The sequence below is a fragment of the Rhamphochromis longiceps genome, linkage group LG19 (genome assembly GCF_057381845.1).
Source record: "Rhamphochromis longiceps isolate RC_006_pf linkage group LG19, R_longiceps_female_GT1.1, whole genome shotgun sequence".
Lineage (NCBI taxonomy): Eukaryota > Metazoa > Chordata > Actinopteri > Cichliformes > Cichlidae > Rhamphochromis > Rhamphochromis longiceps.
Window position 1 is genome coordinate 2,705,402 of NC_140575.1, and position 19,192 is coordinate 2,724,593.

Consider the following 19,192-nt stretch of genomic DNA (forward strand, 5'->3'; position numbering starts at 1 on the left):
TGCAGAAAGGCGTGATGAGGAAGGTGCCTAAGAAGTACAGGAAGCTGTCCATACCTGAGGCCTTGGAAACTGCCAAGCAACGACTCACAGCCTTGGCCAGCCGCTTAAAGAGAGATAGAAGGCAAGAGAATAAACCAGCTGTTCTCCATGGAACCAGCCAAGGTGTACTCTCAGTGGCAGGGGAACAATATGAGAACAGCACCACCAAGGCTGGAGGCAGAACAATACTGGAAGAGCATATGGGAGAAGGACGCAACCCATAACGGCAATGCTCAGTGGCTAGTGGATCTGAGGGCAGACCACAGCGACCTCCCCGAACAGGGTCCAGTAACCATCACCGTGGCAGATATCCAAGAAAGGGTCTCTAGTATGAAAAGTTGGACAGCACCAGGCCCTGATATGGTTCATGCCTACTGGCTGAAGAAGCTGACTGCACTCCACGAGTGCCTGGCAGCACAAATGAACCAGCTGCTAGTTGACGAGAGACACCCGGAATGGCTAACCGAAGGCCGGACAGTCCTGATCCTCAACGACCCCCAGAAGGGACCGGTCCCCTCCAACTACCGACCAATAACCTGCCTCAGTACTACATGGAAGCTCCTGTCAGGCATCATAGCGGCTAAGATGAACAGGCACATGGGTCAATACATGAGCGGGACACAGAAAGGAATTGGCAAGAATACCAGAGACGCAAAACACCAGCTACTGGTAGACAGAACAGTCAGCCGAGACTGCAGGACCAGACTGACCAACCTGTGCACTGCCTGGATTGATTACAAGAAGGCCTATGACTCAATGCCCCACACCTGGATTCTGGAATGCCTAGAACTATATAAGATCAACAGGACCCTGAGAGCCTTCATCAGGAACTCAATGGGGATGTGGCGGACAACACTGGAGGCCAACCTCAAGCCCATAGCACAAGACACCATCAAGTGTTGTTCTGCATAGGCCTGAACCCCCTCAGTGAGATCATTAACAAGACTGGCTACGGATACCGACTACGGAATGGAGCAGTTGTCAGCCACCTCCTGTACATGGATGACATCAAGCTGTATGCCAAGAGTGAACGAGACATCGATTCACTGATCCACACCACCAGGCTATACAGCAATGACATTGGAATGTCGTTCGGGCTGGAGAAGTGTAGTCGGATGATAACAAAGAGAGGGAAGGTAGTCAGAACGGAGGGGATCAAACTACCAGAAGGCAACATTGCAGACATAGAGGACAGTTACAAGTACCTGGGGATCCCGCAGGTGAATGGGAACCATGAAGAGGCCGCTAGAAAAGCTTCAACCACCAAGTACCTGCAGAGGGTCAGGCAAGTCCTGAGGAGTCAGCTGAACGGTAAGAACAAGATCCTCTGTCAGTGCGCCCCAGGGCAGCTGTGGCTACAATGTAGCTTGCTATCGCCAGTGTGTGAATGTGTGTGTGGATGGGTGAATGACTGAATGTAGTGTAAAGCGCTTTGGGGTCCTATGGACTAGAAAAGCGCTATACAAATGCAGGCCATTTACCATTTACAAGATCCGGGCTATCAACACCTACGCCCTGCCCGTGATCATGTACCCTGCTGGGGTAATAGGCTGGCCAAAGGAGGAGATAGAAGCCACTGACATCAAGACAAGAAAGCTCCTTACCATGCATGGAGGGTTTCACCCCAAGTCCAGCACCCTGAGGCTGTACGCTAAGCGGAAGGAAGGGGGCCGGGGACTGGTGAGTGTCAGCACCACAGTCCAGGATGAGACAACGAACATCCACGAATACATCACGAAGATGGCCCCAACGTGCTCAGTGAATACCTCAGGCAGCAGAAACCCAAGAAAGAGGAGGGAGACGAGGAACCATCATGGAAGGACAGGCCCCTGCACGGTATGTACCACCGGCAGATAGAGGAGGTGGCTGATATCCAGAAATCCTACCAGTGGCTGGACAAAGCTGGACTGAAAGACAGCACAGAGGCACTAATCATGGCAGCACAAGAACAACCTGTTGCTCTACCTCTGGATCACTGGATCACAGTACAGTATCTTGTTTCGCTTTTTGTTGTCGTTTTATTTTTTGTAGCAATAATTGGACTGTAAGAAATTCCTGATAGTTGTTGTTCTGAATTTCACTGAATGTTGACCAAGCAGGTATTGAAAAAAATAACAGTCCATGTACCAACAAAATGAATGTGTCCTCCACCATAAACTGGAGATGGACCTTATTATCAGCATTCAGTTCAGAAGCCTGCATCTCTGGTGGCATGGAGGTACATTAGTACACATCTGGAAAGGCACCATGCCTGCTGAATAGTACATACAGGTTTACAGGCCACATATGCTCCTATTAAGACAACATATTTTTGAGAGGACGGTTTTGTTGCTTCTGTCAGGGTCCTGGATCTCTGACGAAGCATTTTGTATATTTTGGACTCATTGTTTATGTTCAGTTATGTACAGTTTTCTCTCTTCTATCCCTGTAGACCGTAGTGTACTCCATTTGTATTTATTCCCCAGTTATAGATATTGTCGGTTCTGTACACTCTTGTAATTTTACAGCCATAGTTCTCCACTTCCCTTCGTCTCTGTGTTAGGTATTCCGTTATGTTATTTCCTCTCTGACTTTGGTAGCCCTTGTCTTGTGTGTTTAATATTCAGTTTTAGTTTCCCAGTCTCGTTTCCCAGTTGCTTGGACCTGTGTGTTCCCAGCAGTTGTGTTAACTTCTGCAGTTATTTGTACCCTCATTGTGTTTTGTCTCGCTGTCTTCATCATATTGTTTGCTTTTTGTTTTTAAGTGGTACATTTTCTCAGTTTAAACATTTGATGTATTTTCTGTGTTTCTGTGTTTCTGCAAATAAAATATGGGTTGAATTCATTTGCAAATCATTGCATTCTTTTCTTATTTGCATGAATCCCCCTACTGGAGCGCTGAGGCATTACCAGTGGACCAATGTACAATCAACCCAGCAACGGTGTCAAAGCCAAAACCTAAAATGATCCATTACACTACAATTTACTCTTATTCACAGCAGTAGTAATAAAACAGTAATACCAGTCTGTCATGGTTTCAGGTCAAATTGAGAGGATAAGATGATGAAGTAACAGTAAGCTTGAGTGTGTACAAGTTCATACCTCGGAACGGGTGACAGGTACAGAACTAATACCGGCATTCACCGCCTTCCAGGACCGAGCAGTCAGTACACAGGCAAAGAGGGGGTACAGATCCCCAGCGCCCAGTCTGCGGCTGTAACGCTCCACCCCTGACATGTCGCCCTTAATCAAAGCCTGCCACAGCTGACAGTAGTTCAACCTGAAGTCTGGTTGCAGAACCTATGGAGGCAGCAGAGAATATGTGATTAAGAGTGACTGGTTCACAGGTAAGAGGCTGGGCAGTAATACCAGCACTATATTCACTGTTTTACACTGTAGTAGATCACTGAGGTCACTGAGACTTGAACCCATCTGAGATTTTCAGTAGATGCACCTGTGGTATCAACTTGAACATCCTAGGCGACTTCCTTCTTGGGTTAATGCATTCACATTTTTTTCAGAAAACTTGACTTCTGACGTCGAGGTCACTGAGATTTGAAGTTTGAAGTTATCACATTCACAAACCAAGGTGTCCAAGCAGTTACCACAGTGTCTCTTCAGGCTTTTAGGGCTTAGGGTTACAAAAAGAGAGAAATCTGCTTCATCTCTTAATGCATTTCTTACTTTAGGCATATTTAATCCCCCTGCTAAGAACCATTTACCAACTCCAGCACTTGGAGCACAAAAGCCCTGCATAGTATCCTACTGGTAATAACACTGAACATGAGTATGTGTATGTGTGTCTATCTTAGCTTGATTAATATTCTTCTCCAAAATCACAGATGAAATCTCAAATCATTAGGAATAAATTGGTGCTATTATGATCCAAGGGAAGTCTCTGTGTACTGGTACTGTGTGTCAAAAATGATGGAGTTGCATATTTATTACTAAAATCCTCTTTATGCACAAAGAAATAGGCAGAAAATAAACTTATGGAAGAATGGTCCATGTCTGTATCAGACTGTGGGTGTTTGAAAGAACGAGTGTGTTAATAATCAAGGAGTGTGTGTGTTTGTTTGTGTGTCTAGGACATGAGTGCACACATGTGCCTGTATTATTAAGGTGGTGGTGCATTCAAACACAGCACTCTGCTGAGAACAACATCAAATGAGTTGTTTATCAAAAAGCTTTTATCCTGTGTAGCTCTAATAAAAGTGTGCCTGTTAAAGTGTGTATGTTTATTTTTCATGTGCATCTTAGCTGTCTACCCTTTGACTCAAGGCCTCAGCCAACAGCATGAAAAATGGACAGCAATATTGGAACAAATGGCATTTTCTTTCTGCACAGGCAAGATCGAGATTTCCCACCTGATACAGGCCGTGATCAAGCAGAACAACCTCGTTCTTTTTGGTCTGCGGACACTTTCGGACCAGCACATTGCCTGGGTGGGGGTCACAGTGAACAAAGCCGTGGACAAAGATCATTTCACTGTACATCTTGCCCAGGTTTTCTGAGATCTGTTGAAAACATGAAGGGGAATGTGTAAAGTTAAATCAGAAAAAGAAGAAGAGAGAAGAAGCTTAAAATAAGAGTTCAGCAGTTCTTGGTTTGTGCTGTTCAAGAAAGAAAATGTAGAAGTTTTTCTGTCTTTTTGACCCAAATGCAGAAGAAATAAATGAGTCTGATGGCAGTGAGTCCAAGAAAAATGCAGTTTAATTACTACAAAGACAAAGAGGGAAAAAAAGCCTTCAAAGCTGACAGCAGGAAAAGCACTAACCTACTAATCAGGTGAGATGAGAGATGAGAGATGGCCTTTATTTGTCAGTTGCAGGTCTTTTGCCCACAACCGAGATGACAGACCTTGCCGACCGTACATACAATACAAACATCACATTGGGGAGACAGGTCAGGCTAGGTAGCGAGGAAAAAAAACATTGAAATGTGTAACACAGAAGGATAATACAGGAATGCACAGATATCAACACACCACAGCACAATAAACACAGACAGCAACATGGGAAAGAGTTCCAGTGTGTACATCTGATCTGGGACCGCTGCAATCTTTCGACTGCGCCTCCAGCTGCCCCGATGTCCACATCATGGGGGAGGTAAGCGTTGGAGGTGGCATTGGATCCAGGGTAGGGAGGGTGATGCGTCAGTGAGTGCTTATCAGTATCAGTATATGTATGTGTGTGTGTGTCCATAGTTCAGCTGAGACAGTGTCCTTCGCCCTGCCAGGCTAAGTAAACAGTCTTCCAGCCAACCCAGGTGGCCTTGCATGGAATGGGAAGGAACAGACTCAACACAGTCGTTATCAGGGAGTTTTTGTTCGGCTCCGGCTTTGAGCCCACAGCTGGCGCCGATGGGATAGCCGCATTATGATGGTCATGAGAATTTCAAAGCTGTTCTTTAACACTCCAACACTGGTCTCTCAATCTCCCGTTGGAGAACCGCAAGTTTCTCCATGATGTTATCAAACTTGTGCTCTGTGGTCTTGTCATTCTTGTGCTCAAAGAGCAGATTCTGAGACCTCACGACCGCAGTCAGCTGCTCCAAGATGTAATCTGACTACCACTCAGAGGTGTTGTTCGAAGTGGACTTTTCCCTGATGTAATCCAATGTACGCTCAGAGGTTATTCTGAGTATTCATGGCAGCCGTAAGCTTCTCCAAGGTCTTAACCGTGCTGCACTCAGTGAGCCCTTTCTGTGAAGTCGCACCTCATCCCAGCGGACAGTCTTGTGGGCGTTTGAACAGCCGGTTCCGCTTTCTTAATTCTCCGATAAGCCAGGGCCAAGCCAGCTCCGATCAGCAAGAACCCTGTTATCATGGTTTCGAATAGGTCGATATCTTCAGCGTCCTCGATCGACAGTCCCGCCAGGCACACGATCCTCCATTTCTGCCACCCGTCCATCGTGTATCCGGCAGGGAAAGTACCTCCAGGACACTCGGGCTCTCCCGAGCCAAGACTTCTCGTTGAGAAAAGGGTGTCAATAGCATTCAGAGACCAGTTGATCAAATCCATAATTGTGTGGATGCTTTAAGCATCCACACTATTGAGTTCCTGTTTCTCTTTATTGTGTGGATGCTTTAAGCATCCACACTATTGAGTTCCTGTTTCTCTTTATTCTTTATTGTGTGGATGCTTTAAGCATCCACACTATTGAGTTCCTGTTTCTCTTTATTGTGTGGATGCCTTAATAGGCATCCACACTATTGAGTTCCTGTTTCTCTTTATTCTTTATTATTCCGGGTGTTTCCGTACACTTTTCGCCGTGGAACTACTTCCACAATTTTTGTGCTATTTTCACCGTTCAAACTCTAAACTGTTCTGCTCTTTCTGCTAATGCCGGCTATGACTTTTGGTGTTTATTACTATTATACTTTTTAAAATATTACACTTTTTTCCTTTAATTTGTCCCATTGAAATGAATGGGAAACTTCCACAATTCTGCTAAAACTTTCTTGTCTTTGAAACTTAACTACTGCCTCATACTTTCACCTAGAAACTCCATTCAAACTTTAAAACGTTCTCAAATGATTGGGCTATTCCTGTATGATTCAGCTTTTTCAGATCTTCTACTGTTTTCATCTTATCTCTCTTTAAGTCTTCAGTTGCAAAATTGTGATTTTTCAGAAAATACATGCGTTGCTATGGTTGCTATGCAATTAACTCAGAGGAGACAGTGAAACTGTTTGAATTTTCTCTTCATGTCCAAACAACTTCTTGCTACTCGCTCAATTTCCACTCAAGCCCCACAGATTATACACCAAAACGTAGGTATTTTTGCTGGCTTTCAGAAAATGTCCCTATCATTGTTGTGGGACTCATAGTTATTTTGCAAATCTCCTCAGAGTAACACAAAGTCAGAAAACTCTCCATATAAACTCAATGGAGAGTTTGTTCAAAATCACCGCTGGATTTCTCTAATGAGAGGCATTTTCAAATTGTCATATCTCCTTAACGAAGCGAAGTTAAGACATGAGGCTTGTCCCGGTATATCTTCAGACACTCCTGATGCTCACAATTCAAGAATTATTTTCTCACCTATTACCATTCTGAGATGAGTTAGACTTGTTTGAGGGTAGGAAATTTGTCCCTCGCTCAGATTTCATCAGATTTCAAATTCTGGAAATGAGTCACTTTTTTCTCTCATCATATCTTTTTGATGGATTTCCACAGAGCCCTGAAAATTTCCATGACTGTTCACCAAAGCCTGCTGTCTCTTACGGTGAAAGAATGATATCGATACTCCAAATAGATTTCAAGTCACAAAGCGTTGTTTGAGGGCAAGTCAAGGCAGTTTTTGCTTCGCTCTACTCAGTTATGGTGCATTAGAAGTCAAATATCTTTAATAATTCATATTTTAATGATAAATTGTAAACACTGGAAGATTCCCCCATCTCTTCTGAACAAAACGGTGTAAGAATGACCGCTCTAGCCCCTACGGTTTGGAAATTATGGTCATTTGTTTGAGGGGAGTCCTCACTATGAGAAATATGCTGCAATAATCCTGTACCTCTCTGTGCTGCGTGTGTAAAAAGAGGCACATGTTTTGGCGGGAAAAAGTACACAGGCTCTCTGATTGGTGGATTCAAATTCAGCAGCTCCCAGGCTGACCTAGAAACTTACTTCTCTCTCCCTGTGCATTTTTTTGCTGATTTTTTCATTTAACAAGTATATTTGAGGGACCCTCAGCATGTTCAGCATTTTTTCAGCTGTCCATTTTGCTTTTCCAATTTTTCTGTTTAACTTATTACTATTGTGCTAAATCATACTATTTCTGCTATTTTATAAGATTTGTGCCTAATATAGTATTTCTGCTAAATTACAGTATTTCTGCTTTTTATACTATTTGTGCTAAAACATAGTATTTCTACTAAATGTAGTATTTATGCTTAATCATACTGTTTCTGCTATTTCATAAGATTTGTGCTTAATATAGTATTTCTGCTTTTAATAGGATTTGTGCTTAATATAGTATTTCTGCTTTTTATAGAATTTGTGCTTAATATAGTATTTCTGCTAAATTATAGTATTTCTGCTTTTTATAGGATTTGTGCTAAAACATAGTATTTCTACTAAATGTAGTATTTATGCTTAATCATAGTATTTCTATATATTTCTGCCTGGTCCCCAGGCAGCCAATCCTCTGTGAGGACTTAGACATTCAAATTTTCAAATCAGGTCCTGCACGGTTTCCCAGCCAATCATATATGTGTCCTGAGGCATTCAAATTTGCATATTGGGGACTTCATGGCTTCTAAGCCAGCCAATCATATCTGAGGGCTGAGGAATTCAAATCCACAAATCAGGGCCTGCACAGCTTCCCAGCCAGCCAATCATGTATGTGGGCTCCAGGTATTCAAATTTGCATATTGGGGAATTCGTGGCTTCTAAGTCAACAAGTCATCCGTGTCATATATCTCTAAAAATTCATATTTTAATGATAAATTGTCAACCCTTGAAGATTCCCCCATCTCTTCTGAACAAAACGGTGTAAGAATGACCGTTCTAGCTCCTACGGTTAGGAAATTATGGTCATTTGTTTGAGGGGAGTCGTCATTATGAGAAATAGACTGCAATGATCCTGTGTCTCTCTGTGCTGCGTGTGTAAAAAGGATGCACCTGTTTTGGAGGGAAAGAGTGCACAGGCTCTCTGATTGGTGGATTCAAATTCAGCAGCTCCCGGGCTGACCTAGAAACTCACTTTTCTCTCCCTGTGTGTGTGTGTGTGTGTGTGTGTGTGTGTGTGTGTGACAGAGAGAGAGAGAGAGAGAGAGAAAGGCTTTTAATGGGATGATCTCATTCTAAGATTCAAATTCAATATATTTAGACTGGTTGACTGAATTGGATCTTGTGTGTGTGTCTCTCTGTGCATGTGTGTTTTCTTATGTGTACATATTTGTGATTGTGTGGCTGTTATAGATTTTTTTGCAGATTTTTGTCATTTAACAAGTATAGTTGAGGGACCTTCAGCATGTTCATCATTTTTTCAGCTGTCCATTTTTGCTTTTCCAATTTTTCTGTTTAAGTTATTACTATTGTGCTAAATCATACTATTTCTGCTATTTTATAAGATTTGTGCCAAATACCGTATTTCTGCCAAATATAGTATTTCTGATTAATTATAGTTTTTTCTACCAAATCATAGTACAGTATTTCTGCTTTTTATAAGGTTGTGCTTAATATAGTATTTCTGCTAAATTATAGTATTTCTGCTTTTTATAGTATTTGTGCTAAATTATAGTATTTCTGCCAAATTATAATATTTGTGCTAAAACAGTCTTAATTTAAAATTACAATATTCATAGTTCATCACAGTGTCTCTGGTAAATCACAATATTTCTGCTCTGTTGTACTATTTTTCTAAATCATAGTGTTTCTGTAATGTTTAAGTATTTTTGGCTAAATATATTCTTTCTGTTATCTTATACTATTTCTCCTAGATTCTTGTATTTTTGAGAAGTTATCATGTTTCTGGTAAGTTACAATATTTCTGCTAAATTCTGCTATGCTATTGTATTTCTGCCAAGTATTATGTTTCCTCTAAGATATTGCAGTTCTGCTAAGTTATTCCATTTTAGCAAACTTCTTTTGCTTCTGCAAAGTTTTTACAATTTCTGCAACTTTTCAGCTTTTTCAGCTACTTTTTGCATACAGCTTCAGCTTTAAGCATCCACACTGCATTTTCGCAGGAAATGCAAATTTTTCTAGTTATTGTGTGGATGCTTTAAGCATCCACACTATTGAGTTCCTGTTTCTCTTTATTGTGTGGATGCTTTAAGCATCCACACTATTGAGTTCCTGTTTCTCTTTATTCTTTATTGTGTGGATGCTTTAAGCATCCACACTATTGAGTTCCTGTTTCTCTTTATTCTTTATTGTGTGGATGCTTTAAGCATCCACACTATTGAGTTCCTGTTTCTCTTTATTCTTTATTATTCTTAGGACTTCCGTACACTTTTCGCCGTGGAACTACTTCCACAATTTTCAGCCGATTTTCACCGTTCAAACTTTAAACTATTCAGCTATTTTTGCTAATGCCGGCTATGACTTTTGCTATTTTTAACTATTATACTTTTTAAAATATTCCACTTTTTTCCTTTAATTTGTCCCATTGAAATGAATGGGAAACTTCTGCAATTCTGCTAAAATTTGCTTGTTTTTGAAACTTAACTACTTCCTCATATTTTCACCTAGAACAACCATTCAAACTTTAAAATGTTCACAAATTATTGGGCTATTCAGGTATGATTCAGCTTTTTCAAATCTTTTACTGTTTTACTTTTATGCCTCTTAAAGTTTTGAGTTGCAAAATTGTGATTTTTCACAAAATACATGCGTTGTTATGGTTGCTATGCTCTTGGCTTCCAGTGTGACACTGAAGCTTTTGCAGTCTTCTCTTCATGTCCGAACAACTGTTTGCTACTTGCTCAATTTTCACTCAACTTCCACAAATTATACATCAAAACGTAGGTATTTTTGCTGGCTTTCAGAAAATGTCACTATCATTGTTGTGGTATTCATAGAACTTTCGCAAATCTCCTCAGACCAACACAATGTCAGAAAACTCTCCATATAAAGTCAATGGAGAGTTTGTTCAAAATCACCGCTGGATTTCTGTAATGAGAGGCATATTCGAATCGTCATATCTCCTTAACGAAGCAAAGTTAAGACATGAGGCTTGTCCCCGAATATCTTCAGACACCCCTGACGCTCACAATTCAAGAATTTCTTTCTCACCTATTACCGTTCTGAAATGAGTTGGACTTGTTTGAGGGTAGGAAATTTGTCCTTCGCTCAGATTTCTTCAGATTTCAAACCCTGGAAATGAACCACTTTTTTCTCTCGTCATAACTTTTTTTTGGATTTCCACAGAGACCTGAACATTTCCATGACTGTTCACCAAAGCCTGCTGTCTCTTACGGTGAAAGAATGATATCGATACTCCAAATAGATTTCGAGTTACAAAGCGTTGTTTGAGGGCAAGTCAAGGCAGTTTTTGCTTCGCTCTACTCAGTTATGGTGCATTAGAAGTCAAATATCTTTAATAATTCATATTTTAATGATAAATTGTAAACACTGGAAGATTCCCCCATCTCTTCTGAACAAAACGGTGTAAGAATGACCGTTCTAGCCCCTACGGTTAGGAAATTATGGTCATTTGTTTGAGGGGAGTCGTCACTATGAGAAATAGACTGCAATAATCCTGTGCCTCTCTGTGCTGCGTGTGTAAAAAGATGCACCTTTTTTGGCGGGAAAACATAAACAGCCACTCTGATTGGTGGATTCAAATTTAGCAGCTCCCAGGCTGACCTAGAAACTTGCTTCTCTCTCCCTGTGTGTGTGTGTGTGTGTGTGTGTGTTTAGTGGGAGAGAGAGAACCCTGCCCATATTTGGCAGCATGTCATTGTAGGATTTAAATTGAACATAGTTAGACTGGTTGACTGGATTAGAGCCTGTGTTTGTGTGTCCCTCTGTGCATTTGTGTTTCAATAAATTATTACTATTCTGCTAAATCATAGTATTTCTGGTACTTTTCGGTACTTGTGCTAAATACAGTATTTCTGCTTTTCATAAGATTTGTGCCTAATATAGTATTTCTGCTAAATTATAGTATTTCTGCTTTTTATACTATTTGTGCCTAATATAGTATTTCTGCTTTTTATAGGATTTGTGCCTAATATAGTATTTCTGCTTTTTATAGGATTTGTGCCTAATATAGTATTTCTGCTTTTTATAGGATTTGTACCTAATATAGTATTTCTGCTTTTTATAGGATTTGTGCTTAATATAGTATTTCTGCTAAATTATAGTATTTCTGCTTTTTATAGTATTTGTGCTAAAACATAGTATTTCTACTAAATGTAGTATTTATGCTTAATCATAGTATTTATTCTTTTTATAGGATTTGTGCCTAACATAGTATTTCTGCTAAATTATAGTATTTCTGCTTTTTATACTATTTGTGCCTAATATAGTATTTCTGCTTTTTATAGGATTTGTGCCTAATATAGTATTTCTGCTTTTTATAGGATTTGTGCCTAATATAGTATTTCTGCTTTTTATAGGATTTGTACCTAATATAGTATTTCTGCTTTTTATAGGATTTGTGCTTAATATAGTATTTCTGCTAAATTATAGTATTTCTGCTTTTTATAGTATTTGTGCTAAAACATAGTATTTCTACTAAATGTAGTATTTATGCTTAATCATAGTATTTCTATATATTTCTGCCAGGTCCCCAGGCAGCCAATCCTCTGTGAGGACTTAGACATTCAAATTTTCAAATCAGGGCCTGCACGGTTTCCCAGCCAATCATATATGTGTCCTGAGGCATTCAAATTTGCATATTGGGGCCTTCATGGCTTCTAAGCCAGCCAATCATATCTGAGGGCTGAGGAATTCAAATCCACAAATCAGGGCCTGCACAGCTTCCCAGCCAGCCAATCATGTATGTGGGCTCCAGGTATTCAAATTTGCATATTGGGGAATTCGTGGCTTCTAAGTCAACAAGTCATCCATGTCATATATCTCTAAAAATTCATATTTTAATGATAAATTGTCAACACTTGAAGATTCCCCCATCTCTTCTGAACAAAACGGTGTAAGAATGACCGCTCTAGTCCCTATGGTTAGGAAATTATGGTCATTTGTTTGAGGGGAATCCTCACTATGTGAAATAAACTGAAAGAAGCAGGTCTATGTCTCTGTGCTGCGTGTGTAAAAAGATGCACCTGTTTTGGCGGGAAAACGTAAACAGCCTCTCTGATTGGTGGATTCAAATTCAGCAGCTCCCAGGCTGACCTAGAAACTTAGTCCTCTCTCCCTGTGTGTGTGTGTGTGTGTGTGTGTGTGTGTGTGTGTGTGTGTGTGTGTGTGTGTGTGTGTGTGTGTTTGTTTAGTGGGAGAGAGAGGACCCTGCCCTTATTTGGCAGCATGTCATTGTAGGATTTAAATTGAACATAGTTAGACTGGTTGACTGGATTAGAGCCTGTGTTTCTGTGTCCCTCTGTGCATTTGTGTTTCAATAAGTTATTACTATTCTGCTAAATCATAGTATTTCTGGTACTTTTCGGTACTTGTGCTAAATACAGTATTTCTGCTAAATCATACTATTTCTGCTTTTCATAGGATTTATGCCTAATATAGTATTTCTGCTAAATTATAGTATTTCTGCTTTTTATAGGATTTGTGCCTAACATAGTATTTCTGCTAAATTATAGTATTTCTGCTTTTTATAGGATTTGTGCCTAACATAGTATTTCTGCTAAATTATAGTATTTCTGCTTTTTATACTATTTGTTCTAAATTATAGTATTTCTGCTTTTTATAGGATTTGTGCTTAATATAGTATTTCTGCTAAATTATAGTTTTTCTTCTTTTTATAGTATTTGTGCTAAAACATAGTATTTCTACTAAATGTAGTATTTATGCTTAATAATAGTATTTCTATATATTTCTGCCAGGTCCCCAGGCAGCCAATCCTCTGTGAGGACTGAGACATTCAAATTTTCAAATCAGGGCCTGCACAGTTTCCCAGCCAATCAAATAAGTGTCCTGAGGCATTCAAATTTGCATATTGGGGCCTTCGTGGCTTCTAAGCCAGCCAATCATATCTGAGGGCTGAGGAATTCAAATCCACAAATCAGGGCCTGCACGGCTTCCCAGCCAGCCAATCACATATGTGGTCTCAGGCATTCAAATTTGCATATTGGGGAATTCGTGGCTTCTAAGTCAACAAGTCATCCATGTCATATATCTCTAAAAATTCATATTTTAATGATAAATTGTCAACACTTGAAGATTCCCCCATCTCTTCTGAACAAAACGGTGTAAGAATGACCCTTCTAGCCCCTACGGTTAGGAAATTATGGTCATTTGTTTGAGGGGAGTCGTCACTATGAGAAATAGACTGCAAAAATCCTGTGTGTCTCTGTGCTGCGTGTGTAAACAGAAGCACCTGTTTTGGCGGGAAAAAGTACACAGCCTCTCTGATTGGTGGATTTAAATTCAGCAGCTCCCAGGCTGACCTAGAAACTTACTTCTCTCTCCCCGTGTGTGTGTGTGTGTGTGTGTGTGTGTGTGTGTGTGTGAGACAGAGAGAGAGAGAGAGAGAGAGAGAGAGAGAGAGAGAGAGAGAGAGAGAGAAAGGCTTTTAATGGGATGATCTCATTCTAAGATTTAAATTCAATATATTTAGACTGGTTGACTGAATTGGATCTTGTGTGTGGGTCTCTCTGTGCATGTGTGTTTCCTCATGTGTACATATTTGTGATTGTGTGGCTGTAATAAATTTTTTTGCAGATTTTTTCATTTAACAAGTATATTTGAGGGACCCTCAGCATGTTCAGCATTTTTTCAGCTGTCCATTTTGCTTTTCCAATTTTTCTGTTTAACTTATTACTATTGTGCTAAATCATACTATTTCTGCTATTTTATAAGATTTGTGCTTAATATACTATTTCTGCTTTTATAGGATTTGTGCTTAATATAGTATTTCTGCTAAATGTAGTATTTATGCTTAATCATACTATTTCTGCTTTTCATAGTATTTGTGCTTAATATAGTATTTCTGCTAAATTTAGTATTTCTGATTAATTATAGTTTTTCTACTAAATCATAGTACAGTATTTCTGCTTTTTATGGGATTTGTGCTAAAACAAAGTATTACTACTAAATGTAGTATTTGTGCTTAATCATACCATTTCTGCTTTTTATAGGATTTGTGCTTAATATAGTATTTCTGCTAAATTATAGTATTTCTGCTAAATTATAGTATTTCTGCCAAATTATAATATTTGTGCTAAAACATAGTCTCAATTTAAAATTACAATATTCATAGTTCATCACAGTGTCTCTGGTAAATCACAATATTTCTGCTCTGTTGTACTATTTTTCTAAATCATAGTGTTTCTGTAATGTTTAAGTATTTTTGGCTAAATATATTCTTTCTGTTATCTTATACTATTTCTCCTAAATTCTTGTATTTTTGAGAAGTTATCATGTTTCTGGTAAGTTACAATATTTCTGCTAAATTCTGCTATGCTATTGTATTTCTGCCAAGTATTATGTTTCCTCTAAGATATTGCAGTTCTGCTAAGTTATTCCATTTTAGCAAACTTCTTTTGCTTCTGCAAAGTTTTTACAATTTCTGCAACTTTTCAGCTTTTTCAGCTACTTTTTGCATACAGCTTCAGCTTTAAGCATCCACACTGCATTTTCGCAGGAAATGCAAATTTTTCTAGTTATTATTATTATTATTATTCTTAGGACTTCCGTACACTTTTCGCCGTAGAACTACTTCCACAATTTTCAGCCGATTTTCACCGTTCAAATTTTAAACTATTCAGCTATTTTTGCTCTTTCCGGCTATGACTTTTGCTATTTTTAACTATTATACTTTTTAAAATATTCCACTTTTTTCCTTTAATTTGTCCCATTGAAATGAATGGGAAACTTCAGCAATTCTGCTAAAATTTGCTTGTTTTTGAAACTTAACTACTTCCTCATACTTTCACCTAGAACAACCATTCAAATTTTAAAATGTTCACAAATTATTGGGCTATTCAGGTATGATTCAGCTTTTTCAAATCTTTTACTGTTTTACTTTTATGCCTCTTAAAGTTTTGAGTTGCAAAATTGTGATTTTTCACAAAATACATGCGTTGTTATGGTTGCTATGCTCTTGGCTTCCAGTGTGACACTGAAGCTTTTGCAGTCTTCTCTTCATGTCCGAACAACTGTTTGCTACTTGCTCAATATTCACTCAACTTCCACAAATTATACATCAAAACGTAGGTATTTTTTCTGGCTTTCAGAAAATGTCACTATCATTGTTGTGGTATTCATAGAACTTTCGCAAATCTCCTCAGACTAACACAAGGTCAGAAAACTCTCCATATAAAGTCAATGGAGAGTTTGTTCAAAATCACCGCTGCATTTCTGTAATGAGAGGCATATTCGAATCGTCATATCTCCTTAACGAAGCAAAGTTAAGACATGAGGCTTGTCCCGGCATATCTTCAGACACTCCTGACGCTCACAATTCAAGAATTTCTTTCTCACCTATTACCGTTCTGAAATGAGTTGGACTTGTTTGAGGGTAGGAAATTCGTCCTTCGCTCAGATTTCTTCAGATTTCAAACTGTGGAAATGAAGCACTTTTTTCTCTCGTCATAACTTTTTGTTGGATTTCCACAGAGACCTGAAAATTTCCATGATTGTTCACCAAAGCCTGCTGTCTCTTACGGTGAAAGAATGATATCGATACTCCAAATAGATTTCAAGTTACAAAGCGTTGTTTGAGGGCAAGTCAAGGCAGTTTTTGCTTCGCTCTACTCAGTTATGGTGCATTAGAAGTCAAATATCTTTAATAATTCATATTTTAATGATAAATTGTAAACACTGGAAGATTCCCCCATGTCTTCTGAACAAAACGGTGTAAGAATGACCGTTCTAGCCCCTACGGTTAGGAAATTATGGTCATTTGTTTGAGGGGAGTCGTCACTATGAGAAATAGACTGCAATAATCCTGTGCCTCTCTCTGCTGCGTGTGTAAAAAGATGCACCTTTTTTGGCGGGAAAACGTAAACAGCCACTCTGATTGGTGGATTTAAATTCGGCAGCTCTCTCCCTCTGTGTCTGTCTGTGTGTGTGTGTGTGTGTGTACTAAATGTAGTATTTCTGCTTTTTATACTATTTGTGCTAAATTATAATATTTCTGCTTTTTATACTATTTGTGCTAAATTATAATATTTCTGCTTTTTATACTATTTGTGCTAAAACATAGTATTTCTACTAAATGTAGTATTTCTGCTTTTTATACTATTTGTGCTAAATTATAATATTTCTGCTTTTTATACTATTTGTGCTAAATTATAATATTTCTGCTTTTTATACTATTTGTGCTAAATTATAATATTTCTGCTTTTTATACTATTTGTGCTAAAACATAGTATTTCTACTAAATGTAGTATTTCTGCTTTTTATACTATTTGTGCTAAATTATAATATTTCTGCTTTTTATACTATTTGTGCTAAATTATAATATTTCTGCTTTTTATACTATTTGTGCTAAATTATAATATTTCTGCTTTTTATACTATTTGTGCTAAAACATAGTATTTCTACTAAATGTAGTATTTATGCTTAATCATACTATTTCTGCTTTTTATAGGATTTGTGCCTAATATAGTATTTCTGCTTTTTGTAGGATTTGTGCTTAATATAGTATTTCTGCTAAATTATAGTATTTCTGCTTTTTATAGTATTTGTGCTAAAACATAGTATTTCTACTAAATGTAGTATTTATGCTTAATCATAGTATTTCTATATATTTCTGCCAAGTCCCCAGGCAGCCAATCCTCTGTGAGGACTTAGATATTCAAATTTTCAAATCAGGGCCTGCACGGTTTCCCAGCCAATCATATATGTGTCCTGAGGCATTCAAATTTGCATATTGGGGCCTTCATGGCTTCTAAGCCAGCCAATCATATCTGAGGGCTGAGGAATTCAAATCCACAAATCAGGGCCTGCATGGCTTCCCAGGCAGCCAATCATATATGTGGTCTCAGGCATTCAAATTTGCATATTGGGGGAATTCGTGGCTTCTAAGTCAACAAGTCATCCATGTCGTATATCTCTAAAAATTCACATTTTAATGATAAATTGTTAACACTGGAAGATTCCCCCATCTCTTCTGAACAAAACGGTGTAAGAATGACCGCTCTAGCCCCTACGGTTTGGAAATTATGGTCATTTGTTTGAGGGGAGTCCTCACTATGAGAAATAGGCTGCAATAATCCTGTGCCTCTCTCTGCTGCGTGTGTAAAAAGATGCACCTGTTTTGGCGGGAAAAAGTACACAGGCTCTCTGATTGGTGGATTCAAATTCAGCAGCTCCCAGGCTGACCTAGAAACTTACTTCTCTCTCCCTGTGCATTTTTTTGCTGATTTTTTCATTTAACAAGTATATTTGAGGGACCCTCAGCATGTTCAGCATTTTTTCAGCTGTCCATTTTGCTTTTCCAATTTTTCTGTTTAACTTATTACTATTGTGCTAAATCATACTGTTTCTGCTATTTCATAAGATTTGTGCTTAATATAGTATTTCTGCTTTTAATAGGATTTGTGCTTAATATAGTATTTCTGCTTTTTATAGAATTTGTGCTTAATATAGTATTTCTGCTTTTTATAGAATTTGTGCTTAATATAGTATTTCTGCTTTTTATAGAATTTGTGCTTAATATAGTATTTCTGCTAAATTATAGTATTTCTGCTTTTTATAGTATTTGTGCTAAAATATAGTATTTTTACTAAATGTAGTATTTATGCTTAATCATAGTATTTCTATATATTTCTGCCAGGTCCCCAGGCAGCCAATCCTCTGTGAGGACTTAGACATTCAAATTTTCAAATCAGGGCCTGCACTTTTTCCCAGCCAATCATATATGTGTCCTGAGGCATTCAAATTTGCATATTGGGGCCTTCATGGCTTCTAAGCCAGCCAATCATATCTGAGGGCTGAGGAATTCAAATCCACAAATCAGGGCCTGCACGGCTTCCCAGCCAGCCAATCATATATGTGGCCTCAGGCATTCAAATTTGCATATTGGGGGAATTCGTGGCTTCTAAGTCAACAAGTCATCCATGTCGTATATCTCTAAAAATTCACATTTTAATGATAAATTGTTAACACTGGAAGATTCCCCCATCTCTTCTGAACAAAACGGTGTAAGAATGACCGCTCTAGCCCCTACGGTTTGGAAATTATGGTCATTTGTTTGAGGGGAGTCCTCACTATGAGAAATAGGCTGCAATAATCCTGTGCCTCTCTGTGCTGCGTGTGTAAAAAGAGGCACATGTTTTGGCGGGAAAAAGTACACAGGCTCTCTGATTGGTGGATTCAAATTCAGCAGCTCCCAGGCTGACCTAGAAACTTACTTCTCTCTCCCTGTGCATTTTTTTGCTGATTTTTTCATTTAACAAGTATATTTGAGGGACCCTCAGCATGTTCAGCATTTTTTCAGCTGTCCATTTTGCTTTTCCAATTTTTCTGTTTAACTTATTACTATTGTGCTAAATAATACTATTTCTGCTATTTTATAAGATTTGTGCCTAATATAGTATTTCTGCTAAATTACAGTATTTCTGCTTTTTATACTATTTGTG

The 19,192-nt window shown here is 38.6% G+C and overlaps 1 protein-coding gene across 7 annotated transcripts in view; it reads right to left on the minus strand.

Annotated features, from left to right (window-relative positions):
* adck1 (aarF domain containing kinase 1) overlaps positions 1 to 19,192 on the minus strand; it is a 170,823-nt gene that overhangs the window by 25,593 nt on the left and 126,038 nt on the right. For all 7 annotated transcript variants that reach the window (XM_085391119.1, XM_085391118.1, XM_085391115.1 and 4 more), the window contains 2 exons: positions 4,386 to 4,535; positions 3,121 to 3,318 (listed from right to left, as the gene is read on the minus strand). In XM_085391119.1, coding sequence (XP_085247245.1) covers positions 3,121 to 3,318; positions 4,386 to 4,535 — 348 coding nt within the window. The remainder of the gene's footprint in view (positions 1 to 3,120; positions 3,319 to 4,385; positions 4,536 to 19,192) is intronic.